Source organism: Furipterus horrens, unplaced genomic scaffold (assembly GCF_987537825.1).
Source record: "Furipterus horrens unplaced genomic scaffold, mFurHor1.1.pri manual_scaffold_7, whole genome shotgun sequence".
NCBI lineage: Eukaryota > Metazoa > Chordata > Mammalia > Chiroptera > Furipteridae > Furipterus > Furipterus horrens.
The window spans coordinates 113,792,920-113,820,856 of NW_028327177.1; the positions used below are offsets into that span (position 1 = coordinate 113,792,920).

Below are 27,937 nucleotides of genomic sequence, written 5' to 3' on the forward strand. Positions count from 1 at the left end.
TATATAGGCTTTTGAGTAGGATTTTATTTGGGAAATAAAAATAATTTTGCTACTTGTTGTAGAGTTTTTTTAAGTATCGTAAAGTGGTGTCTGTCCTGTATTTTTACAAGTTGGTTAAATTTGACCACTTTAATGTAGATTTTTATTTCTGCTTATAAAGCAATAATGGTTATTGGGAAAATTCAAATATTACAAATTGTTTTAAGAACTTTGAAGACTTTGTAGATCTATATCCAGAAGTAATCATTGTTTATAGTTTGCTATACTTCAAGGCTCATTTTTTCTTTTTAAACAAAAAGGGGCTTTTATTACACACATGTTAAACAGTATTTTCCCTCTACCTAATACTATATCTTGGCATCTTTCCATTTCTCTATTTATAGATTTAACTCATTTTCTTTAGTGGCTTTGTAATCTGATATTGTATGGATGCATGATGTATGACATGGATTTTTAATAGCAGTTTACTATTTCAAACAATACTTTCTTTCACTTTTACAAATAGTTCACTTCATTTGGCAGACAGAATCCATGGTAACAGGATGATGAAAACAATTCGTAGTTCATCTTTTGTTGCTGTTACTGATGAATATAGAAACGTGGAAAAAAATGTGTGTGAATGTGTGTGTGTATATGTACATATGTGTGTATATGTACATATGTGTGTGTATGTACATATGTGTATGCGTATACATTAAGGACATCTTTGTTCAGAACTTTTGTGCACTCGTGACATTATTTCTGAATAGTAAATTATCATAAGAAGTGAAATGATTGGGTCAAAGAATGTATGTTTAAAATTTTGATTGACGATGCCCCAGTGTTTCTCCCGTCCTTCTCCCAAGATGGTATCAATGAACCAACATTCCTTACAAAGTGAGTAAAGGTGCTTATTTCTTTTATTCACTCCCTGACACTAAATATTTTAAGTATAATGTATATATTCATATTATTGTTGTACGTAACTCATGCATACTTTATAGAAACATTACACACACACACAGAGCTGCAGGAATGTTTTGATTAAAGTTGCGTTAGGTTGGATCCTGGGTGAAGCACATGTGCCTTGCCATCTGGAGCACCGCAGGCATCCAACATTGTTGCCTTGGGATGTGCTAATGCGAGGGTGCTCTTTTAGGAGTAGACAGATCTCCTTCAGGTGAAAAAATGCAAAAACAGGGGTCAAGAGAGAAAAACTCATGTGAAACAATTAAGGACATTTACTACATGATAGGTAACCTGGATATGCTGAAGTGGCAAATTTAGTGGTATAGATAATTCAGAAAAGGTTTACCTGAGACATTTAATCTGAGCTATGTCAGTTTCAATGAGTGTACAACTGAACTCTTCAAGGAAACTGGACTAATACATTTTTCAGTATTCTTGCATAACATTGTGTGACATTATTTGGAGGGGGCTGGTAAACTTAATTTTGACATAATTTCAAACATAAATAAAAATTATAAAATAGTACAAAAAATTTCCATATATCCTTCACCCAGATTCACCAGTTGTTACCAGTTTGCTGCATTTGCTTACTTTATCATTAATTCATTCTTTCTTTCTGCCCACCCTCATGTACACACACTTTTTTCCCTTGAATTATGTGAAAGGGAATTGCAATCATCAAATCTCTTTACCCCTAAATACATTAGTGTATATTTTCTAAGAACAAGTTTATTTTTTACATTACCAAAGTACAGTGATCAAAGTCAGGAAAGAAAACATCGATACAGTATTGTTATTGTACCACAGTACTCACATTTTGTTAATTATCCCAATCTTGATAGCTCTTTTTCTTCATCTAATTTAGGATCATGAATGCAATTATTCCCCTCTTATTCTGGATCATGCTCATGGCCTTTGTGTTTCTTGACCTTGACATTTTGGAAACATATAGGTCAGTTATTTTGTAGAAAGTCCCTCCCTCAATTGGAGTCATCTAAGGTTTCCTCTTGATTAGATTCAGGAGTGTCTCCGGCTATAACACCACGGAAGTGCTGTCCTTCACAGCGCACATGATGTCAGCACATCCCATTACTGGTGATACTAATTCTGATCACCTAGTTCACTGGGTTTCTCTACTGTAAAGTTTTCTTCCTTGTGATTGATAAGTAACTGTGGAGATATCTTTTGAAATTGTATTTCAAAATCCCATTCCATCACACTTTCAACCACTAGTTTTTGCATCTGTGTTAAGAATAGGTTTCACTTTTCCATCAGTGCTATCATGGAAAAGACTGTGGTCCCTCTCACTGGAAGAGGTTGGAGCTGCACTAGGCAGCCATTTGGTGGGAGTGTTGTAGAAAGACTTCTGTGGAGTGGCTGGTCTTGAATTTTAAGTTCCTTTGCAACTCTGAGATCCAGTTTCTGTGAACAGCTTTTAGGCAGAGAAGCGTCATACGTTCTCTAAGAAATTGGTAGATAATCCTTTGTTACCTTTCTCACCTTTAATGTTGATAAATATAAAAACAAATAATAGATGTATTTTAAAACAGAGGGATCCAATGAAATAGTAGAGATTCTCTTCCAGTTACTCTGCTGACCTTGAACAAGGTGTGATTATTTCTGGGCTCGCTTAGGAAAAACAGATGCTGATATATTATGAGGATGTTTCCTGGGTAAGTGTATGGGTAGGAGCCTGTGACTAAAAAGACAATGTGGGATGTGGCATTTACAGTTGCACTGGATAAGCTTTCTATTTATTCCTTTAAAAAATACATATGTATTGACAATTTTATTTGGAATGAGTTTCAGGGATCTGCATGACTGTTAGAAGGTGCTTGAGGAGTTTTTGGAGCCTGTCACAGGAGGAAGTTGGCGTGGAAGAGAGTAGATAGAAGAAGGGGCTCAGATGAACACATACATTTGAATGGGAAGCAGTGTTGGCTTGGTTAATGTAGTATGGCTCTGTTGTACGTCCATATTCTTCACATTACTTATACAGCATAATCTAAACTATAATACTTCTGTGGCAGGTATTAAACACTGTCATTAGTGCACACTTGGGCTGCTGTTGCTGGTATGACATTCCTGGTGAGGTAGAAGTTCCCTGACTTGTTGGAGGGTGTCACCATCTAGTTACATGGCAGGGCCAGAAGCTAAGAAAGGATCCTAGACTCCTTCTCTCACGTCTTCCTCTCATAGTTACACCTTGAATTCATCTCCTACCTCTCTCGGGACCTAATGTCTCATCCTTAGTTTGCACCTCCATTGTTTCTTACCTAGAAATGCCCTTATACATGATCTCCTTGCCTCTGGATTAGCCTTTAGGTGCACCTGGTACAAAGCTGCTCTAGGTTCTCAGTTGCCACCAGAATAAAGTTCTGATTTCTTAGGAAGCCTTCATGATCTTGCCCTTCCTCTCTTTTCTGTGTCTTCTCCAGCTAACTGTTTTGTACCATTTTGCCTGGCAATTTCTTGAATGCCACAAGCTACTGTTTGCTCTGCTAGTAACGTACTTTTCCTAATTCTTTTTATCTCATAAAATCAGATGTGGTGTTACTTCTCCTTGGCCCTTTTCTGTCCCCACAGTGCCTTACTCTCTCCTCCCTCATAGCCCTCATCATGCTCTTAAGAATATTGTAGTGATTTTCTTTTCTGTATCCCTTCTAGATGCTGAGCACCTCGAGGGTGGGGAGCCCCTTTTGTCTTCCTCTGTGTCCCCTGTGCCTGGTATAGCCCCAGGTACTTAGTTATAGGTGCTCCCTAACCAACAACAGAAGAGATGCAGGCAGAAGACGTAGGGCACAGCTCATCTGGCAGGGGACTACCGAACAGTAGAGCTTTTCAGAGTTGCAATGTATTGCTTGAGGAGCTGTGAATTTCCTGTTTCTAGAAGCATGAAAACATAGGCTGGGTACATTTGACACCGGTTGTACACATGGGCTTCTTCAGGTATTTTATTCTGAATAAAGTTGTAACTGGAAAAATGAATGGAATTCATAGATTGACTCTATAGCTAAACTAATTTCACAGGTTCATCTGGAACAGGTATAAAAATTTAGAGGAAAGTAATCATCTTTTATATTAAAACATTTTATAGTAAAAAACTAAGGAATATGTGTGTGTTAATCTAGTGTCAGGCTTTGGCCATCATTTATAGCTCATAATTCCAATTTCTGGTGATTTTAGCACAGTTCATTAATTTAAGTTTTTTAAATTAACTTTTGAATATTCAATATATGCACATGGCACAAAATGCAAAAGGCATAAGGGGTATACAGTGAAAAATAAATCCCTTACACCTTCCTAGTACCACCTTGTAGCAATATAGTCACTTAGTCCCCTTCTCTGAGGCAGCAACTGTTACTGGATTCTAGCCTCCCCTTCTAGAGATAGTTGTGCATGGATAAGCATCTGTGTGTGTGTGTGTGTGTGTGTGTGTGTTGTGTGTTTGAATAAGTAATATACTGCACATCTTTCAAGGTGTCTTGGTAAAGTTTTTCATTTCTGATAGAGTTGAACTTCTTTCCCTTCAGGTGTCTGTATCAGATATTATATGGTTGTACTTCGGTTTATTGATCAGGTATTATAAGAGGAAACTAAGACCCATATTTAGGAGGAAGAGGGAAGCAGAGCTGACTTGAAATGGGAAAGTCATGCAAGGGTGCAGGAGAGACATGGAGAAGGCCTCTTCACCTGATCATTTTGACTCTGGGATGTAATCTTGAGCTTTCAGAAGCTCTAACACTTTATCAGAAACTCCCAGTTCTTGTTTTTTAAGATTTTGCCAGAAGGTGAAATATTTGCTTCCAGAGATCCCTAGGCTCCTTGGTATGTCAGTTCACATTGTAGATATTTTAACATTAGTTTTCATACATCAAAGCTTTTGCTGATAGTGTTGTTCTCCAGTGTTTACACAGCTCTGTTTTTGTCTTGCCAAACAGATGATCATGGTTTCCTTAGAGGCTGGAGCTGTGTCTTATTTATGATATGTGTGTCACGTTGCCATAGTGAGTGGTGGATAAATACCATTGGGTAATTGCATCTCCAGATGGGATGAGGGCCCTGATATTGCTTCTCTTTCACAAGGCCACACACTTTTAAAAAAGCAAAAACTACTGCATTTGTTAAGTGTTGATACATATTTTAGGTAGCTGAAAGGCAAAAATATATCAAAAAGCAGCAGAATACTTCCCCTACGTCCCCTGACCCCATAGCTGCTCTCTGGTTTTGGAATTTGTCATCACTGCCAGGAGGGTCTGCAGGGAACTTGCCCAGGGTTCCTCCAGCAGCCCCCAGGGGCAGCCTACCGCATCCCCAGCAGAGTGGGCTTTCTCTGAGAAAGGCAGCACTTCTGATAATTTCAGAGAAAGTAGGAGCCTGTTTGGCTGTAGGCGAGTGTATGCCCTTTAAATCTGTACTATGTTTCAGAAGGAAATGGCCCTGCTCATCAGTTATGTATTTGCAGTGCCTTTTGTTTCCAAGTAAGGGAAGATTACCAAAAATGTTTATTTTTTAGCTTATTCAAATATTTATATTTTCACTAGTTTCTTTTCTGAAGTATTTTGGCTCATTCTTTTTTTCTGACAAACAACTGCTGTTCAAATTTCCTTTGTTCCAGTAGAATATAAATGTCAGTTGTAGAACAGATCTGTTTTTTCAAAGGATTATTGGCCAGTGAGATTCCATGTAGATCGATAGAAGCCAAAGTACGGAAAATGGGACTTTGATAACGGTCAGTTTCTTCTCTGATCCCAGAAACTGCAGTTTTAAAATTTGTATTTTAAAGATTCTAGAGGGGGAAGAGAGCTGCTTGGTGAATGCCTCACGTGCTTTGACAGTCCCTCAGAAAGACAGCCAGCAAAGGGCAGGCATCCATGTTCTCCAACTTATTCCTCCAGGCTGCTGTTCTGGCCAGAGGGGTGGCCTTTTCAACCATCTCACTGAGCCCCTTTTCCACATCTGTTCATGCCCCTCAGTCTGCCCAGCTCTCTCACAAGCCCACTTCCCTCTGCCTTGGCCTCTCCACTTGCCACACTGAGATACTCAGGTGCTAGTCTTGTTCCCTGTCCTCAGCACTGTAGTTAGGGCCCTTGACCCTGTGTGCTGTTCTCTGCTTTCTCAGGGGTTCTTGTCCCTAGGCCTCTGCTCATCGTGACTGAGACCTACAATAAAGGAGGCAGTAAGTGTGGGGAAACACAAGTTTGGCTTTCAGTCTGTTAAATTCAAGGGCTACAAGATTATAAGGTATCTATATCTAGTATAATTGGGCATATGGGGGAGATTAAAGATATAGGAGAGTGAGAAAGACCAGTTGATGATATGATATCCCATCATGGTGAAATGGGCTAGAGCCTAGTGTGCTAGAGAGAAGGGTTTATCATTTGGAGAGGAGAATAGATCTTTCCTTGGGACTGGAATGCAGAGGATGGGTGTTCTAGCAGAGCTCCTTCATGCTGAAAAGAAAGGCAGGAAGGGGGTTCCTGTGTGCTAACTGAAGAGGACAAGAACGTTGTTGAGTGAGGAAGCGGTCAGATCTGCAGGTGGTGAGCAGTTGAGGTCCTTTGAGGTTTGGAACAAGAACACTAGGGGAGAGGGTTGGTGCAGAAAGGATAGTGGAGCAGTATTCAGGGCCTGCCCTGAACCTGTGGGTCCACATTGTGCGAGAGCACCCTCCTGTCCTGGGAAGAGATTTCCTCCGGCAGTGCTGGCCAGCAGGAATAGAATGAGGGCAGGCAGGAGCTGCCTAGTTGAGGGTGTTGATATGACATTGTCAACAACATTATCTTCTTTGGTTCAGGGACTGTGGAAAGTGAAACCAGGCCACTGGCTGGGCTGGAGAGGAGGGAAGTAGCTAATTGGTCATTGTATCTCAGCTATGAGTATGAAGCTTGGCTTCTAAATGTGCTTCATAAATGTCGGCTGAATTCGAGTGGTGAAGACAAAGAACTGGTTTTATAGGAATCAGAGGTAGTGATGGAATCTTTGATAGAGTGGAATTTTGCATTAGTTTTGGTTATGGATCAAGTTTTTAGTATGTAGAAATGTTGAATATCGAAGCCACCAGAAAGATGGTGGGAGAAAAGTGAGCCAAGGGTCAAGTCCCAGGTCTATTGTTTACGTTGATGGCTCAAGAAATAGCTCTTGTGAGAACTTGTGAGCTTCAGAATATAGATGATTTTGCTTGAGGAAGGGATGTCTAGAAGGGACCTAATGATCCTAAAAGAATGAGGACCCTACTGCCTAGTCCCTGAGAGTCAGGTGTTGTGGGAACTGAATGATAAGCAAGGAAGCACATGACTTTTGAGGGAGGCCAGGTTGGGGAACAGCAGGGAAGACATTGTGAAGAGGCTAAGGGTGTGGGAGGCTGTTTAGAATAGTGGGGTTCTCCAGGTGGGAGGTACAAAACAGAAGAACTGCAGCAGTGTTGTTGACAGAGCACAGGAGTAGGCTGGAGTTAATGAAAAGTGCAGCGGGGCAGTAGGAACGACTGGAATGACTGCTGATGCCACTGGAATCTGCATTCATCTGAGGGACTTGTGCCAGATGACAGTTAGATGTGTTAGTTACATTAATTATCCTAGTTGATCCTCACAACAGGTTCTATTATTCTCATTTGACAATGGAAACATAGTCTAATGGTTCCAAATGCAGTTCTTGCTGACTGCCAATTTCTTCTGTGCAGTAGCTCTCCGTGTATGGTCCTGTTCAGAGATAGCATGGATATAGGGAGACAGGCAATGCATTGTTACTGTTAGTCAATGAGAATTGCTGAAAAGCCTGCTAGTTCTCAGTCCAGACCTTCTGGGCCGTAGCTCTCTAGCACCCCCTGGTGGCAGGGACAGTATTGTGGCGTGCTAAGGTGAGAAGGAACACTTTCTAGCCAAGGCACCACTAAGTCACTGATGTGCCGCAGCAAGAACATTTCCTTTGTTGTGAACGTTGCACTTAACAAATACAGTCATTACCAATAGTTTGTATACCTATAATAGCTGCAAAAGCAGTAGCTTTTCTTACAGTCTGGGTTGGTACTCTTTCCCAGTTTCCTTTCTTTATGGTGTCCCATTTCATTGGCTTTTTTTCATTAGCATATAAACACATTTGAATATCTCCCATTGATAAAAGAAGAAAGAAAAGCTTTGGAAACTTCCCCCCTCCCTAGCTACTTCCTGGTTCTGTTCTTCCAAGTTGGGTTTTTAAAGTAAATTTACAAATTGCCAGTTATAAAGCACAGCATAAGCATAGACAATGTAGTCATTAATATCGTAATAATTGTGTATGATGTCAGACTTATTGGGGTGATCACTTTGCAAGTTTTATAAATATCTAGTCACTATGTTGTGCACCTGAAGCTAATATAATATTGTATGTCAACTGTAACTGAAAAATTTTTTAAAGTTTAAAAAGAATGGCTTCTTGAGCCTCTTTCCTGCCAATCTTTCCAACCCACTGTCCCTTGGCTTCCACCAACCCTAACACTTCACCAAAGCCTCCTTTGTGACCACTGAATGGGAGTGGAGGACTATTCTTATCAAGACCCCATGGGCAGTACAAAGAATAATGAGAGATATAAGACCTCATTGAAGGTCATGAAGGTGGCAGCCATTATGAATGTCAGCTATGGCTTTGCAGTTTGAGCTGTTTCTTCAATGAACATCTTTCTGAGCAGCAAGACTATTTATTTATTGATGCTGCTTGGTTGTTTTAAGTCACACTATGTAAGCTAGGTATTAATAGATAATACTGGTGTTCCAGGGACATATTCTTAGTTGCCTCTTTTCCCTTCTGGATTCCAAATCAGTTGAGAAAGAGATCCAGAGTTAGATGGGCATCCAACCATGAACTTTCTTAATGGTGAAAGTTGGACTAGAGAACGTGACTTAGAGGTTCTACGAGAAATTCGTGCCTTGGAATCTGCTCGTGGGAGTGGGTCTGTCAGCCACATGGAGCCCATCAGAGCTTGACTTTTATCAGCCAGAGAAGGCACTGCTGGCTAGTCTTGGTCTGTGAATCATACATCTCAGCGGTTCTCTGGGGCTTCTCTGTCAGTGGCTGTGTATTTCTCAGCGGGGTTTCTGAAATCTAGACGGCAGATTTTACAGGAGAGTGGTGGTACTATTCTGGACACGAAGTTGAGGGTGGCTTGCTGGGTTGAATTTTTATCCACTTGAAAATTACTAGGACTTGTTCCTGACAATTGGATTTTTAAATAGCTAGATTATTTGTGTGCATGAAAGGCTCATGTATTCATTAGTTAATGAGCTAATTAGTGAAGTCAAGTTGTTAGTGCCCTTTCTGTTATCGCAGATCCAGTTTGTTTATTTCTTCATTTTACAGGTTGAATATAAGCTGGGATTCCAAGTAGACAACTTTGTGGCAATGGATATGCCCCAGGTTAACATTTCTGCTCAGGGGGAAGTTCCACGCACTTTATCAGGTAAGTCTCAAAGACAGAGTTAACATATTGTTTTCAACTGTGTCCCCTGTATCCCCCAGTTTATATACTCTACTGATGTGTAGTACATCTTACTTGATAAGCATTAGATATATAAGTACTTTGAAAAACACTGATTATTTGTACTGTGCTTTAAACCATTCCCTCTTTTTCCATCGCCTCTAGAACTTCTGTGCTCAACTCTTTCTTACCTCCTTTTCTGCATTGCTGGCCCTGGCCTCTGCATGAGTCCTTGTATCTGGTCTTGTTCCTCCTGCATAATTCCCACACTGTGGCCCAGATGGTCCGACACTGACTGTGACATCATGCCCATCGGTGCCCCCACCTCCATCAACTGAACACATCCCAGACTCTAGCCAGTGTGCTGTTTACTGTCTGCCCCTGCCTGCCTGTCTTGCCCTTGTTTCTGCACTTGCCCCAGCGTTCCAGCAGTCCATACTGCATGCATTTCTGATATCCAGGCCTTTGCATGTGCTGGTCTCTGTGTTTGGGACCATCTTTTCCTCTTTTGTGCTTTAAATGCCTGTTCATACTGAATATTCTGCAAGTCTCAAAATCTGCATTGTCCTTTTTCTGCCGCCTCCTCTCCCTCCAGTTGTTAACTCTTTTTTCCGTTTTTCCTTCCCATGGGATCTTATATTTAACTAATTTTGAACAGATCCCATTATGTTGTAATCCTTTGTCTTTGTCTCTCCTTGCTAGCCTGTGGCCACCCTAAGGACAGGAGCTGTCTTTTTCAACTATCTACCCTTGACACCTAGCATAGCATCTGGCATGGGATAGGCACTCAGGGCATGTCAGAGTAAATGACTTGAGTGTCATATTTACACCAGTTTAACTACTTTTTTACCAGCTTTTTGAGAAAGGCTCCTGAAGATGTGAGATTTTATGAAAATGGAAATTTTTTAAACTTGGAAGTAAAAGCCACAGCAGTGCTGTGGAAGCCTTTCTGGCAGTTTTATTCACTGTTAGGAGTGACATACTTTTATCTAAGCTTTAAGAAAGCATGGGACAGCTGACTAATTTTTGTGGGTCAGTAAGGATATTCAGAAATGCCCATGTCTCTCACGTGCTCATACAGATAGTAGAGTGATATATTCTAAATTTTTAGAAAAAGAATCAAACTGAAAGACTGAAAAAAAATGTCGATGTGCACCAGTCTGTTATCCCATTGCTACAGTAATTAAAGATACTTTCTGTTTAAAAAGGTATTTTTTATTTATTCATAGTTGAGAATTTATCAGATTTGTTTGCAGGGTATGTTTAATCTCTTCATTAAGAACAATATATATTGCATTTTGGTGGCAAATTGTCTTTCCTTTTTATCAAATAATTTTTATTGTTATTGTTGTTGATGTGCCTGGTAAGGCAACAGGGTTTGCCTTCTGGTGCTTTAGCTTTAGTACGTTATAATAAGAGGACAAAGTGATATTAAAAATCACAAACAAAACTTGAAAATAATTATCTCTTCATTTATTTCTTGGTTTGTTCTTTAACAAATATTTAATGTCTGAAGCTGTGTAGTCTGAAGTTCACTGAAAGGTTCTGTTCAGTATTTTATGTAAATGTATTTTTAGTTTCATTGCAACAAAAATCAAATAATTATAAAATATTTAATGAGCATTAATGTTGATTTTTTGAAAAATAAAATAATTTTTTTTTATTTTTTTTTTAAAACAGTGTTCCGGGTCGAGCTTTCCTGTACTGGCAAAGTAGATTCTGAGGTTATGATACTAATGCAGCTCAACTTGACAGTAAATTCTTCAAAAAACTTTACAGTCTTAAATTTTAAACGAAGGAAAATGTGCTACAAAAGTAAGGAATTTACTTATGAAAGTATGTGTTTTATCTATAGATGTGACAGGTCAAAAATAGATTTTGTAGTCTTTTTTACATTTGTAACCAAATCTTGATTATAGTTGCAAATGAGAAAAGAAAGAGCACTAACAGATGAAATCCCAAGATAGTCACCAAATAATTTTATAGCCAGGAATCCCATTCAGGCCCCACTCAGTCCCTGATTTCTCAAAATCTTTTATCAGACTTGCTAGGAAATTTTATAGTAGGAATGTGAAGTAGCACTACAGTAGCTGAAGACTTAAGGAAATCAGGTAATTCTGATAGGGGGCCCTGAGTAAGGGGTAACTCTATTTATGCAGAAGCATTTCCCTGGGGCCAGATAGACCTGGATTAGAATTATGGTTTTGCTCTTGGTAGAAGATTGGGACAAATTACTTAATCTAAGTCTCAGGGGTTCTTTAATCTATAAAATGGGCATACTAATCTGTTTTAGAGGATTTTTTTTTTTAAAGGTTAATTGAGTCTAACCTAAAGCTTAGAATACCATTTGTAGGTACTTAATAAATGTTAGTAGTTTTTGCTTTTGAATAATCTGTTACGTAAGAAACTACAGTGAATATGAGAAAGAAAAAAAATTCCTCTAAACTTAAGTGCTTACTGTGTTCCAAGTGCGTTACATGCATTAAACTCATTTAATCTTACAACAACCTTAGGCAGTAGGTTCTCTCATTATCTCCATTTTCTGAAGAGAAAGGTATGGCTGAGGGAATCTGACCAACTGCCAAGGTCACTCAGCTAAGTGGTATAGCTGGAGTACAAAACCATGCTTAGTCTAGTTGTTAAACGGACTCTTAACACATTTTCTAATTGGAGTTGGTGCTGAGTGTTATGAAAACACTTCAGACCAGCAAGTGAGTTATGATGGCTAATGTCCAGGTACATGTCAGTGAAAAAGCTGTACTGCATTAGAATGGACATTTTTAAAATGGATAGTTAGCTTTGGTGTTTTGATACATTCTTCTGTCTAGTATATTCACTGTGTATCTACTTTCATATATTGTTAAAGTGGACTTGAGAGATTGCCCAGTTCCACTAGTCTCTGTGTAATTAATGAGGAGACTGGGCCTGGAGAGGCCGCCTGAGCTTGCACACCAGTTGGTGACGAGTGTGAAACACTTGGTTCCTGATCCCTAGGGGCCGCAGGTGGGGACTGACACGCTCCATCTTTTAAGGCTTAAAGAATGACAGCAAAACGTGATGTAGTCTGGGGAGCCCACCAGTGCTAGTATTTGCTAAGGTTAATGATCAGCTGATGTTCAGAATGATCCCAGGCCTTCTCCATTTTCTTTAATATGTACATGAAAATTAATGTTGAAATTAACAGTTGGTGTAATTTTCTGTTCTGTTATAGTACCACCCTTTTTATTTGGTGGTCATACTAATGATCACCCCAATCATACCTCTTAGCTTAATGTGTGATCCTAGTGTGGTTTATTTATCTGGTTTTGCAGCCCATGACATTTTAAAAACTGCACAGAAAATTTATCTGTACTATATTGAATGTTAATGGGTCTTACTGGCAAGAAAAGCATTCTTTATCACTGAGGGGAGAAATTACTGGATCAGACAAATTTTTTACTTTAGGACTCCTTTGAGCCTTTATAGTCTGCTAATGTGCACTGTGAACCTCCACAAAAGTTATACTTTGTGGCTTTCCTTAAACTTCTTGACCAAAAAAACCCTTTTTTCATTGAGTATCTATAAGGAACACTCTTTGGTTAATGATGGTTATAGTGATGATTAGCAGAATAATAATGTATCATTTATTATCTTGCAAACAAATACCTTGTTACTTAGTTCAGGCAGTGTTCTCATATCATATAAAACTATATGAGAGAAAATTTAGAAAATATAATTACAATATTTAAAGGTTTTCATGTAAAATAGTTTCTAAAGCATCTTCTATCTCCTTTTTAATTCAGAACTTGAAGAAGTAAAAACTTCAGCCTTGGACAAAAACACTAGCAGAACTATTTGTAAGTGTTACTCTGTTATCTTCTCCATCATTAGGGATGAAAAATGAGTGATTGCAAATGAACATGATCTCATGAAGTTCGGAGGCCTTGTGGTTTCCAATATGTCAAAAGATAAATGATGCCATGTTATTTAATTCACTGATGTTTTGTAGATTGGTATATATTCAGATGAAACTAATAGAATATTAAAAAATCTTCTGAAGTAAAATTCATACTTATTTTATAACATGTGATCTAAAGAAACTTTTATAAGCAAGAATTCATATCACATTGTTACAGAACCACTGGGCTGCTCCAACTGAAAACAAACCCACGGGCTCTTTAGTTAGGGGCCCGATTGCCCGCCGCCAAAATTATAACTCTCAATACCGGAGTTTAGTGAAAAGAAAAAGAATTGTTTATTTAACAGTTATATAGATTTAGCTATTTGTGGATTTCTGCTGTTAAGTCTTATGTTCTTTAAAACACCCATAAACACATATCCTTGCTTCCTCCCTACCAAACCAGGCTAGTTTTAGAACAGTCAGAGAAACCCTTCCCCTACTTTCCAAACACAGTTCAGCTTTACCAGTAGCTGCCAATCATCCCATCCTGATTGGGGAGACCTCGTCTGTGTTATGGGGTCCACCAGCTTTTAATCCAGAACCTCGTGGATTCTCAGCCTCCTTGTAAACTGCATAGTTAGTCCTTTTGTAATCCACATGGTCAGTCTGTTCCTTTTCAAAGCAGTAAGGTACGTCCCCCTTCCTTAAAACTGCATCGTCAGTCCCAGTTAAATTCACATAGTCAGCCTCAGCCTCAGTCAAATCCACACAGTCAGCCTGGCTAAAATGTCTGCTGCTTATTTTTAAATCCCTGACTACGCCCTCTGATGCAGTGGGTGCGGAACCAGTTCTGACCATTCACAGAACCTCACGCAGGCTCTGTGTGATTTCTCCATACCATCCCCTGGTTCAAGACTCTTCCCATCTACCTGAGGCTTTGGATGCATTAAAGCCATTTTGCATAAAAAAGACACTAGCCACCAGCCTCAGGCATGTGGAGGCATTCTGAAAGATGCTTCCTTCTCCCCATCCCTCAGCCGCAAACTCTGGGGTTTTTTGAAACACCACTGTTTCTGTAACAACATCATTTCAGACGGTCATAAATAAAGTCTGAACATGAAGTATGTGTCAGATCATCATCTGTTTAGCAGATTAGAAACACTGATTTGTAACTTGGACCTAACCCTCAGCCAATTTCACTCAGGGGAAAATGTAAGCTTAAAGATGGATACCATGTTATTTAAACCTACAGAGCAGAAAGTCTGAGTAGATATTTATTTTTAAGGTAGTGGTTGTGGTGGATAGTAACCTAGACTTCTGTTTTCCTTTTCTGTCATGGAAACGTCATGGAAATTTACTGTTCCTCAGATCTGAAAGGTTACCAGATTCTCCTTGTTGAAGTAAATTTTTTTAAAAATGGAGATGAATTTCCATGTGACCACCACCCTACTTTAGTAATAACCAGCATTTTGCTGGTGTTGTTCCATTGAGTCTCCTCCTTTCTCAAATGGGGAGCCACGTGGGAAAAGGTAGAGTGTTTTACAGTCTATCCCAGGCATCCTGTCATTTCACCCATAGATTTTTCAGTGTGGATCTTTTTAAGAAGGTCATTAGAAAAACAACCCACAATCACCCAACACCTGTTCACTTGTATTTGATTGATTGCATATGGCAGAATTAACAATAATTCCTTAATATCTTCTAATAGCTAGTCCCTGTTCAAATTATCCCGTTTCAAAAATGTCTTTTTTTTTTTAGTTTCTCCCCTGAATCAGGATACAAATGAAGTCTATACACAGAGTATTTGATTCACACATATCTTATATTAATCACAAATCACCCCCACCCCTAATATCACTTATTTGTTGAAGAAATTGATTTATTTATCCTGTAGAATTTCCCATATATGCAGTCTTGTGGTATCATTTAACATGTTTTTCTCTCTCCTAGAAAATGGTAGTTAGAGTTTGTATTTGATTAGATTTAGGACCAACTCTTTTGGCAAAAATAGTTCCTAGATGGTAGTATGTGCTTCCTGTTTTATCTTCTTCATTACCTCAGAAGGCAGAAAATATCTGGATGCCCCAGAGTAGGACTTTTTTGAAGGTAAAATAATGTGAGATACCATCTGCTTTTTTAGACTATTTCATTTAGATTTATCTCTGAGAAGAAAAACTAGTTTTTAAAAAAATCACTGACCCCAAGTTTAGTTTTGAAAATCTGATGATCTTACCTATTTCTTTTATGCTGGTGGGGTGTTATTTCTCACAGAGAGAGTAGAGTAGTACATATTCTTGGTCTCCACCTATTTCTTCCTTACTCCCTTCCTCCTTTCCTCCCTTCTGTCCATCCATCCATCCAGTCAACATTTATTGAGAGTCTCTGATGTGCCAGATGGTATCCTTAAGGCACAGAATTAAACTCTGAGCAAAACAGACCCTGCCCTCAAGGGCTCACCCATGATGGAGGAGATGGGAAGGCAGTGGGCAGTGATAACCACAGTGTGCCAGGCTGTGATATGTGCAGTCTCTGAAGGAGGAGGGTCAGCTTTCTGAGGACAGTGACATCTCATCTGAGACCTGAAAGGTGGCTAATGAGGAATGGGAACAGTGCATACATAAGCCTGGAATTTGGGGGTCATCAGGCAGGGCGCTTGGGCGATTGGCCCCGCAGAAGTATCCTCTCCTGCGCCCTGGAGTGTGTTTGGATAGGTGCTGCCAATGTTGGCCTGTGGGGCGTTCCTTTTCCGCCCCTCCCAGGATTGAGCAGCCTGTGGCGGGCTTGTAGCCTGCACTGTGCTCTAGGCTAGAGGCCTAGAAGGCATTTGATCTCTTTGCATGAATCTGTTCTGATTTATTGTTTGTGATTCAAAGTTCAAGTTTTAGAAAGCAATCTAATTTCCAAGTGTTGGAAAGCTATCACTTTTACTTTTTGTCCTAACTTATCTCCAAACTTGCATTTCTGTCAGCTTGACATCTCCATAGATGTGTCCTAAGTATTCCTGGTCACAACAGAACTCTTGATTCTCTGACCCTCCCCTGTTTTTTGTTTGTTTGGGGTTTTTTTGTTGGTTTGATTTTGTAAAGGTGCTGTTCTTCACCTAATTCTTTAAGCCAGAGCTTTGATTCCTCTTTTCCTTTCTACTTCAGTATACTTCATTAGCAAGGTTGCAGACTGCTTCCCAGCCCAGTAACTTCTCATCGTCACTCTACACTCTCGCTCAAGCCACCGCCGTCTCTCTCTTGGCCCTCTCACGTGTCCCCTGCTTCTGCTCTCACTGCCCTCCACAGCATGCAGTTAGTCACCTTTGCTTTTTTTCTTCAAGTGAGATAATGTGTGCCGTCCCTTTGCTTGAAATCTTGCAGTGCTTTTCCACCTCATTTAGGGTAAAACCCAAATTTATTTCTCAGGTTTTGTTCAGTTGAATTACGATGTAAGTACTCCTCAAAACTTATTTAAGTCTCCAGTCACACCAGTTCTGTTTCTCTGTCTTCCATTCTGCTCGATCGTTTTTCCCTGTACCTTTGTCTCTTTGTGTCTCTTTCTCAGTTTGACTGTGTGTCTGACTTATTTTCTTTATTGCTGAGGTTTTCTTTCTCTTTTTTGAATAATACAAAGCATTTTATTTCATGAATAGAATCTTGTTTTTCTGCTTTTATCTTTAAACACATATAAGCAAAATAATTTGTTACTCTCAAAAGGGAAAAAGATTAAACATTTGTTGGCTTGTTGTGTTGTATATTCCTTCTCCTGTGAGTCACTGGTGGTTGGCAACAACCCTGTCTGATCTCCCTACTTCAGGCAGCACTGTTGAGGAAATACTGTCCAGTATGGTAACTGCTAGGCACATGTGGTTAGTTAACTTTAATTATAATGAAATAAAAGTAAATCTTCAGTTCCTCAGTTGTACTACCTGCGTTTCAAATGCTGACTCGCCACAGGCGGCCAGTGCTCCTGTACTGGCCAGCACACGATAGAACACTTCTGTCACTGCCGAATGCTCTGTGACAGCACCGCTGGTGACTTCTGTGCTCGTTATCCAAAAGGTCTATGTCAAATGCTTTTTTTAAAAAATTGCAACAAAACATTTTTTAAATTGTGTGAACTTACATCAACACACTACTACTGGTAACTGATCTTATGAAAAAATGGACACATAAAATGAAAATATTTTTTTACAAAGAAAAAGATATTCATTATGTATATAGGGTCACACACAATTGAAGAATTTGTTTTAAAAGCTTAATGTGCTTTTCATTTTTATTTCAGATGATCCTGTACATGCAGCTCCAACCACTTCTACGCGTGTGTTTTATATCAGCGTAGGGGTTTGCTGTGCAGTAATATTTCTTGTAGCAATAATATTAGCTGTTTTGCACCTTCATAGTATGAAAAGGATTGAACTGGATGACAGGTATCGTACATGTTTTGGGCAAGGAAGAAAATAAAAGCTGTTATTTGCATTTGCCTGGGAGCCCACACACACAGGGCACAATGGTGTGGGAAAAGGAGGGAAGATGATTAAGCCCTGGCCAAAGGAAAAATCACTCTCTGTGATTGATGTCATTGCATTTATTTTTCAAAAATTGTGAAGTGAGAAATTAAAGTTTATTAGTTGATAGAGAGGTTGAGATCCAAAAATATTTTCCCATCCCCTTTCATATGACCAGACTCCTCGTACCTTTTAAAACTAGCCCTGTTTCTTCCTCCTAGTTTGTTCCCCCATCATTATCCATCTGTCTGTCCATCCATCCATCCATCCATCCATCCAGTAAACATTTATTGAGAACTTGCTGTGATTTAAACCATTGGTTCTCAACCTGGTCGCACGTTAGAATCATAGGTAAGCTTTTAAAACATATCAGTACATGGGTCCCACCTTCCAGAGATTCTGATATAATTGGCCTGGGGTGGTGTTTGGGCATCATTATTTTTCTTAAAGTTTCCTGGATGATTCTAATGTGTAGCCTTTGAGATACACTGGGTTAGATATACTAAGTGCTGGGAATTAAAAATTAATGATATACCTCCCGGCTTCAGGTATTTAATCTTTGGCATTAACCCATAATTATAAAAGTTTGTAAAGTTGATGATTATGGTATGCATATTGTAGTGTGGGGTATAAATGTTGCTTGTCCCAGCCTGGGTGAGTCAGATGACAAGGAGGACATTACAGCCAGGATAGGGGGAGAAGTAAAGCTGGAATGATAGGTTTATATTGCAGTACACGATTCTCCTTTCCCTCCTCAGTGGTTCCCAGTTGCTGACCAAAGACATTCCCAGCCTCCTGCCTTGGTTCTCCAAGCCCTCCTCCACATGGAGGTGTATCCCCCATATTCTTTGAACCTTTCTTTCTTTCTTACCATATCCTTTCTTAACGCTCCAGTCAAGCGATTGCTTGCCCCCCTCACTTTTGCCCAACGTTTTGCCCTTCAGAACTTCCGTTCATGCTTTCCTTTTGTCCACAGGCTCCCTACATTTTCTACCAGTCCAAACTCTGTTTGTTCTTCACATTTCAACTTTACTGCCATTTCTCTCATGAAGTCTTTTCCAACTACCCATTTCTTCTCTCCTCCCTTGGTCTCCCTCTCCCTCTCTGTCTCTCTCTTTTGAGTAGCAATTATACTTTTTCCTCCTGAAATCCCTTTCTTGTATACTTGTATCTCCTATTAGAATGTAAGCTTTACCCACTTAGCGAGCAGTGTGTGTTACTTATTGCTGAACCCCAGTCCTAACACGGTGTAAGCGCATTTGTGACCTAAACAAAAACCCAAGGGGACAGGGGGCCCAGTTGAACTCAATACCTGTCTCTAAATATTCTCTGTTCCCACTATTTTATTTTCTTTACCTGAGTAGAGAAAAAAAGAGAAAGGAGCTAAGAATGAAAAGAGAAATGCATGGGTGATGTGTTTCAGAATATGTTTTGTATATAAGGTGGTGTTCAAGTTAGATTTAGGTTTACTAGAGGAAGAAATGGTCTTTGGAAGTACTGAGGGAGAAAGGAGGTAACAGGGACTTTTTGATCGGACTCGAGAGACTACAGGTAGAGCTAGAGGGGTCATTGGAGAACATGACATTTAGAAGCCATCTTGATGCACCCACTGTCCTTGAGTGCTTGCACGTGTGCCAGGGCTGTGAGCCCACATGGGCAAGAGTGGTGCAAGAACTTTGGGAATCCTTAGGGCGAGCACCTCTGTCTGCTGAAACAGTCTGTTACCACCCATGAGCTGGTTCCAGTTCTCTGGTTTTCAGGTGAAGATTTCAGACACTGCCTGAATAAAAGCAACTTAAATTATCACTTGTTTTCAGAGCATAGCTTAGTGGTCAGGTGCATAGACTCTGGAGCCAGAGCAGCTCTGAATTCTGGTTGCTCCGCTTACCAGCTTTATGGCCTCAAGTACATTGTGTGGCCTCTTTATGTCACAGTTTTTCTCATCTATAAAGCAGAGATAATACTGACACATACTTCCTAGTGATGTTGTGAACTTTCAATGGAATAACATTGTAAGCTTTTAGGACACAAACTGCATACAGTAAGTGCCATTATTATGATTTGTGTTTTCAGAAAGGTGCAGTGTGCTAGTAGTGACGGACTAATTTCTTCAGCTCTTTTCTGTTCTGTTAGCCATTATTTACTAGGTGCCAGGCAAGCTAACAGCGGTGACTAGGAAGTTCCTATCCAGTAGTCTAATAGCATTTACGCGACACCTGCTGCCTCTCTCTGCACAGGGGCCGCTGAGCTAACAATGGCTACCATTTTATCGAGTGTTTTCTGTTCACCAGTACTTACCAAGCACTCACAATCGCCTGTGGGCATGATACTGTCTTTGTATTAAAGATGAAGAAACAGGCTTAAAGAGATGAACTTTTCAAGGATTGCGCTGCCAGGATCAGGGCAGAGCAGCAGGAGAGACTCATCATTGTAATAGCTGTATTGTAGTAACTCAGTATTGTAATTGTATAAAGCACTTGCTACCTGCCAGGCACTGTTACGCATGCTTTACACTCGGGGTTTCAGAGGAGGTTTGTTTTGACCACTTAACATAGTGCTTTGCTAGTTGTAGGGACCCACTAAATATCTGTTGAAAATGGACATGGGCATACTCGCAACATCTTTGTATGGCCAGTCTTTTCAAGAATTCTGAGTTGGTACAAGAGTGCCACCTACTGGAGAGAAACAGTAAATTATTTGGGGTCTGGGCATTCTACCATCACAGTGCATGTTGGTTGATTGCAGGGAATATCATAAGTAGTGTTTCCACACGTGTTATACAACTTGAGCCTCACAAAAGTCTTGGGAGGTGGGTTTTTCTTAATCCCATTTTATGGGAAGTAAATTGAAGTTGTTTTCCCCCATTTGGGGATGACAGTGCTTCTTTTCCCTCCGCATCATTGAATCCTGACTTTTAACGGCTTTTATTTCCATTCTGATCTTTGAGTAGGACTCAAAACTCCAAAAATGGGTGCCTTGTGCTTCCCTACCATTCTAAGGATTGGAGATGCATAATATTAATAATAACAAAAATAATTAGTAATAATGTGTAAATGCTTTGTTATTCCCTCACCTGTATGCCATTTGATTTTGGACCATCGTTAAAAGCAGTCTATTGGAATGGCATGTGCTCTTTTCGTAACAGGTGATTCATAGTTCCATAAAGTACTGCGCATGAGGTTCAGGGCTGCCACTGTCTGTGGTGTCTGGGGACTAATACCTGCATTTCTGAGTGACTTTGATAAGGTGAACCTGCTTGGTGATTGTGGAGATAAGAAGGAAAGAAAAAATTCAGCTTTTCATCATGAGGTAGATAAAAAATTTCAGTATGGCACATCTATGATGGAGGTCCATGCGTTATTGTGATCTTCCTCATTACCTTAAGCTAGTTACAATGTCTACACGCATTCCATATGCACGAAGACAAGGAAGTTTCTCATCGAAGTTGACTGGCCACCTTTTTCTTTTGTTTGCAGCATCAGTGCCAGCAGCAGTTCCCAGGGACTGTCTCAGCCATCTACCCAGACAACTCAGTACCTGAGAGCCGACACACCCAACAATGCAACTCCTATTACCAGTAAGAGTTAACTTAATTCTAAAGATGACTTACTAAAGTTGTCTGTGGTCTGTCAGTGGTGCTGTGTGTTTGGTTACTTATGAGACATGTGTACTATATTTTGTACATAGTATCTAACAAGTGCAGAATTATTCTTGAGCTTCAGCTTTTGCTTTCGAGAGCACTGAATGAAACTTTCTAAAATTGGAATGTGAAAAATAAAATTTAAGTTAATTGCTAGACTTAGTTTCCTGAAGATTTCTATTTATTAAGTATATTAAAGGGGCTACAAAAGGACTTCTATAGAAATTCAGAAGGAAGGTTTTCAGGTATTTAGGTAGAATAAGCCATTGAGCTGCATGAAGACATAGATTTGGATTTTAATAAATTTTTTGATGGTGTTATGGGCTGTGGTAAGGACATCACATTTTCTTGTCAGGATAGGACATTAGTTGCTGTTGGAATTGAGAGCATGAGATCTGATTTCCTTAACAGGATTTTGATCAAAGTTTTTATACTGTAACATGTAGATGTTTAGGAGGAAATTTCATTCTTAGAGTATAATTTAGACATAAAGAGAAATCAGTTACCATACAAATAAGGAACAATGTAATTACCAGGCTAGACAGTGGGTCACGATTCAGGGCTCCACTCAGTAGTGCTATTGATTAGTTAAATTAGGTTCTTGTAGGCAGTTAGCTGTTACCTTCCTTGGGCTAGCATTTTTGTTTAGTAATCCAGTACTAAGAATATCTGTTCTTCACCCAGTGCCCTGTTATAGTCTTTCAATACTATTTCCCTATAAAAAGAACCAGAATTCTTTGGGGAAATGGATGATTTCAGGACCAAGTCAGGGGCATGCAAGATAAACCTGGGACATGTTGCTGAGCCCAAAATCAAGAAAGCTGTGAAACACTTGAAGAGCTTGCAAAAATGGGTCTATTTGGGCATCTAAAAGAATAATCACTGCATTGGATTGTAACGTAAAATGTGTCAAAATCCACGCGTTCATAATGGTACCTTTTATAAAACTTGATCATTATGAAATAACTAAGGCACCAGTAATAAAAACCTTACTCTGACAACTGGCTGCATGAACTGTATTTTAGAATAACCACATAGTGCTAGGTCATGAGGCAAAATAATTCTTTACAGAAGAATCTCGGCTAATCAACATGGAAGGAATGATGGAATTAGAAATTATATTTGTAATCCTATTGAAATATTTGATTCAGGAAAGATCATCAATGTTTAAAAACATTGAGTTTTTAAAAACTCAATGGAAATCCTATAAACAAAGGGAAAAGGGAACTTTACCATTTGGGGGATCACACTGTCACCATCTTACTCCATAAATGAGACTTAGCATCACTAAAATAGGACAAGTATTATAAATATTTTGCATTCCCAGATATCATGCACCACCCCTGGGGTTTTCTTGTTTCCTCTCCTACCTAATCAACGCTATAGAGCTGATTTACAATATACAAGAAATAGAGAAGTTAAATTATATTAGAAAAAGCAGATGCCAGATATTCTCTGGGATAACTGACCGAGTTCCTTAAAGACAGTGGCAAGAAAAAGAAAAGGGGAAGAGGGAACACTCTAGATACAGAAATTTAGAAGTCCAAACAGCAGTTGTCATCACTGCCAACAAAAGAAAGAAATAACGTGCTCTTCAGGGAATAGGATGATAGATGTGGAAGTAGCCCAGACTCTTCAGGGTAAACACATTGCTTGTAATGTTCAGCTGTCAAGCTTTGCTCTTTAAAGTCGATTTGTCATTGTGGATAATAACCTTAAATATGCAGATAATTCAATTATTATATATGCTAAGAGCAAAATTCTTTTTAAAAAGTCAATGGGAATACATTTGTTTATAAATGTTTTAAAAAGGAGCAGAAAAAATACTTGAGAACATGATGGCCAAGAATTTTCCAAAATAACAAAACACAACAGACCTCAGATCCAAGAAACTCAGAGAACTTCAGCCAGGAATAAATAGATAAAATACTCACATTTTATTCACACACCTGGACCTTTCATAGCCAAATTGCTGTCAGTACACTTAGGTGTGGCAGACTAATTCATTCATTATAAAGTTCCCCAAAGCTTTTCATGTACTTCTTCAAGTAGTCATTCATGATCATTGTCTGGGACCAGTAATTCCTGTGGGATTTTTCTTCCCGTTGCTCCCAAAGCAAATAAACATGACAGATACCATTCTAATGGATCCTCCTTTTATTCTAACTTCTTTTTTAAGTCAAAATTTTAATTTATGGCTAGAAATTTTGTTTTTGCTGTCATGTTAAAAACTGAATGGGAGTTAAGGGAACTGAAAAACAAATATGAATCTCATAATAGTATGAGAAGGCTGTATGAATGTCAGAATGATTAAATTGACTATATATTTTCAAGGAAAAGACATTTTTACAAACATCTCTTCATTTCAAAAGTTCTTCTGTTAGGAGACTGTATTAGAAAATCTTATGGGAGTCAGACAGTCCATAAAACAGATTAAATTGAATTCCATGAATCAAAACTTGTTTCATTTGCAGCTGAAAGGCATTTGAAGTGGTAGTAATGGTAATATTATTTTTAGTCTTTCTTGTGTTAATTCTGCGTTTTAAGATTGGGGATAGGTGCAAAAGTGTTTTTTAATGGAGTATGGCCTTCTTATAAGTCATTCCCCATGCATGTGTGTGCCTTTCTCCTTTTATGATTGTTCATTCGTTTCTGTGACTTGAGTCCTGAGCGTCTAACTGAACTAGTAGACCCTGGTGCCATAATAAGGGTATTTATATTTCTTGGTTTGGCTTTGTTGGCTCCTCAGGTTATCCTACCTTGCGGATAGAGAAGAACGACCTAAGAAGTGTCACTCTTCTAGAAGCCAAAGCGAAGGTGAAGGATATAGCAATATCCAGGGAGAGGATAACTCTAAAAGATGTACTCCAAGAAGGTATTTATTATCTCAGAATCAGGTTTGGGGGGAGGTTTAATGTTAGCACTAAAATGTTTTTTGTTTCAAATTTTAAGAATTTTGCTCCTAAGGGTAGAAAGAAGTGCACAGTTTATTTCCTTTATAAAACTGATTTTCATTTTCCCCTTCTTTAGATCTTTATTTTGCCTGAATATGGCTTTGGTCTTATTCTTGATTTTCAAGCATATTAAAGCATAGACATTGGCGTTTATTACCTTTAAAGTATATTTTCTGTTTAGTTCTTGTTTAAAGATGATCACTACCTAGCAGGCCTCTTTGAAATAGTCTTAAGTAATGTTTTTCTGTGACAGATAGTGTGGGGGGATGCATGGACTTGGGAATTACGCCCAACTTCCAGTCCCACTCCCATGGTACATTACCAGTGTGACCTTAGAGAAATCAGTATCTTCTGTGTCCAGTTTACTCTTCTGTAAATATGGACTACATTCTCTACTCTTAGTCTAGTTATGAAAATAAGATGAAATAATGCACATTAAGTGAACCAACACATGGTAGGGGCTTGGTAGATATTAGTACCCTTTCCCTCTCCACTTGTTGATCCTTGCTTTCTGTTTTGAGTTTTAGGGTATTGATTGGAGAGATGCTGAAAGAAGAGTACAGAAATTAATAATAAAGTATTTCATTGATCTCCTCAAGTTGTTCAGTACAGAACCACTCTTTCCCCCCTTCTGTAATTCAGTTTGAAATGTTTTGGATACGTAGGAGTCATTTGAATTTATCTCTTGGTTGGGATGCTTGTAGGTCAGTGACAGCTAAGTGAGGATCCTGAACTGTCCCCAGTGGCAAATAGTAATTAACAGAAGCAGATGTTTTTGTTGTTGTCTTTTGAATGTGTGAGAATAATCCATTCCTCTCCTTTGTCATTGTTCTGAGGCTAAGCCTAGAAATGCCTCTGTGGGCACCACACTACTGAGTTTCAGTGTTCCTGGCTATATCATTAGTTTATTTAGGATAATTCAGAAAGAATTCTCATTTACTTGTGAGATAAGGTATTTTTAAATGCAAATTATTTCATAGTTACAAAGAACTTCTAATGGGCATTAAAAAACAAAGATTTGCGTCTTTTTACTCTAGGGCTGTAGTAATGTTGGTCACATATGCCCTTGTTATGTCTAAGTCCTTTTGTGCCAGAAAGTTTTGTACTTACAATTTTATGAAGGTTATTTTATGATCTTGTTAAATTTTTTTTTCCTTTTAGGTACTTTTGGGCGTATTTTCCATGGGATTTTAATAGATGAAAAGGATCCAAATAAAGAAAAACAAGCATTTGTAAAAACAGTTAAAGGTAGGAATTTTTTCCCATGCTATTTCCATAATGCTTTCCTGTCTAAGGTGGCTCATGCCAGTGAAATTCAGCCTCAGATTCTCAGTATGTGCCAGACCTCTATAAATCAGTCCATATTAATTTAGCTCATATACTATTAAGGAGATTTGGGTTGTTCTCACTAAGGTATAGAAAACAGAAGTCTAATAAATTGAGACATTAAACATTCATTAGGTATTACTTAGGCTTCTAGTTAAACTGCATCCACTTCACTTCTTTGTTGCTATATCTAATATTGTGGTTTTCCTAGGTTACAATTCTTTGTTTTTTCCCTCTTAAAAAAACATTGTTAAGGGGGTGGGGGTGAGTTAAAAGAGTTAGGTAAAGTGGGGATAAATGTTGATGGAAGGAGACTTGAGGTAGTGAACACACAATACAGTATACAGATGATGTATTATAGAATTGTACAGCTGAAACCTATATAATTTTATTAACCAACGTCACCCCAATAAATTCAATTAAAAATATTGTTAATAGTTTTCTCTCCCCTCTCTCTATGTGCCCAGTACTGAATATTATAAAGAAAAAAGATAAGCCACTGTACCTTATATAAATTACCTTCCTCCTGCCCCCTGTCTTTGCTATTATACATAATGCTGCAGAAAATACCCATATTCATGTGTCCATGTGTGGGTATTTCGTGATACAGTTTTGCGTGTATAGCCATAGATGGACCCAAGAGGTATTATTACATTTAAACTTTTGAAGGATTCTACCAGATTGCTTTCTAAAAGGTAATAGTAGTTTATATTTTCATGAACATATTAATTAACCATTTGGAGAAATGTAATACCTGCTTTTTCAATTATTGTTTTATATAAGTTTTTAAATTAGAGATTTCTTATCAAAATACACTGGAATATTATTTATATATGGCTTATTCCCTAATATAAGTAAATGAAATACTAGTAAGACTTTAAAACATTCGAATTTTAATTATTTATAATTGATGTTTCTAAGAGCTTAACTAGCTCTTAGTTAAGATTATTTGTTCTTTTTAAGAGAGAGGAAAATGTAGTAATTTACAGGGTGCTTAATGTCTGACACGGATATAGATTTAGATGACAAGATACTAATTTTGGAAAAACATTTAGCATTTTGAATGCAGAAACTGAGAGCAAAATTAAATCTACTTTTATGAGTAGGAGGAGATAATTTTGTGAAGTTTACAAAGTTAATTTATAAGAACTTGTTTCTAAATTTACTTAAAGGAGTTCATGGAAAGTATGAGGATTTATGTTTATTATTTCTAAAAAGTTGGGCTGTAATAACCTAACAAATTCTTTGGGGTTTGATTTCTTCAAATTTAGCAAAGTTGCTGTTTAAGGTGGTACAAATACACACACACCTTTTTATATTTTATATATATTGTTCAGTATTTTATTCACTTGCCTTTCCTAGTCCCAAACAATTTTAAAGGTTAATATTTAAATTAGGTTCCACTAGACTTTCTAAGTAGTTTTGAAAGATCGTGTTCATATTACTCTTGGTTGATGTAAACATTGAACCCTGCATTTAATAACCACTGCCTTTGGTTGCATTTTCCCCATTTTTAAAGGAAACATTTCCCCTTAATTTTAATATTTCTTCCAGGGTTTGTAAATATACTATGGATAGTTTAGAACTGGGCTATTATTAATTTGTTCTGAATGAATCTTAAATTAACAAAAGAGATTTCTGTATAGAGTTGTGTTGATTTAAGGTTGGAAGGGGAGAAAGGGAAATAATAGTGATAAGAAAACACAATGTGGATACTGGGACTGTTGCACAAGATAAGATTTCTCTTTCCGTATACACTTGAATTGTAGTCACTCACTTGTCTCTGTGTCTTACCACTGTAACTACAATGTTCTCTCTGAGCCAGACAAAAACAAGCGAAAGCACAATGAGTCCTTAGCCAAGATATATGGTCATGGTTTGCTTGGGAAACAGAGAGGAAGTGCATTGACCACAGTCCTTGCCTCCAAACAGTTGGATAACTCCATATGATTATCTCTGAGATTGACTCTTCGACAGTGCTATTTTTATTCTTAAATTGAACCTCCATAGAACTGACAGAGTTCTTTCACAAACTTGCGTGCTTCGTTACATGCTACACAATTAGAAGTGCAGTTTAAAATGTAAAAAGTACATTCTGAAATGATCATTTACCTTTTTACCTTTAGGCATGAAATTTGGAGTTTGGCTTCTTAAAAAAATCCATAGTTTTATATAGATACTTAATAGATAGTTCAATATAAATTTCTAGAAGTTAAAGTTGTTGTCGTTGTCGGCAGCCGTCCGT

At 38.4% G+C, this 27,937-nt stretch overlaps 1 protein-coding gene and 1 long non-coding RNA gene across 3 annotated transcripts in view; one reads left to right on the forward strand and one right to left on the reverse strand.

The window, feature by feature from the left end:
- The window catches only part of RYK (receptor like tyrosine kinase), an 86,119-nt gene that overhangs the window by 28,762 nt on the left and 29,420 nt on the right, over positions 1-27,937 (forward strand). Inside the window, exons 3-9 of one of the 2 annotated variants that reach the window (XM_090284318.1) lie at positions 9,283-9,382; positions 11,081-11,215; positions 13,183-13,236; positions 17,550-17,694; positions 21,249-21,349; positions 24,153-24,287; positions 25,528-25,614. In XM_090284318.1, the coding sequence (XP_090140444.1) occupies positions 9,283-9,382; positions 11,081-11,215; positions 13,183-13,236; positions 17,550-17,694; positions 21,249-21,349; positions 24,153-24,287; positions 25,528-25,614 (757 nt within the window). The remainder of the gene's footprint in view (positions 1-9,282; positions 9,383-11,080; positions 11,216-13,182; positions 13,237-17,549; positions 17,695-21,248; positions 21,350-24,152; positions 24,288-25,527; positions 25,615-27,937) is intronic. The other variant, XM_090284319.1, reaches the window with a different exon arrangement.
- LOC150005089 (uncharacterized) lies at positions 800-15,696 on the reverse strand. Its single transcript, XR_016512416.1, has 3 exons — positions 15,514-15,696; positions 1,763-1,877; positions 800-1,153 (listed from the first exon to the last, which is right to left on the reverse strand). It is a non-coding gene; the product is annotated as an uncharacterized LOC150005089 (long non-coding RNA).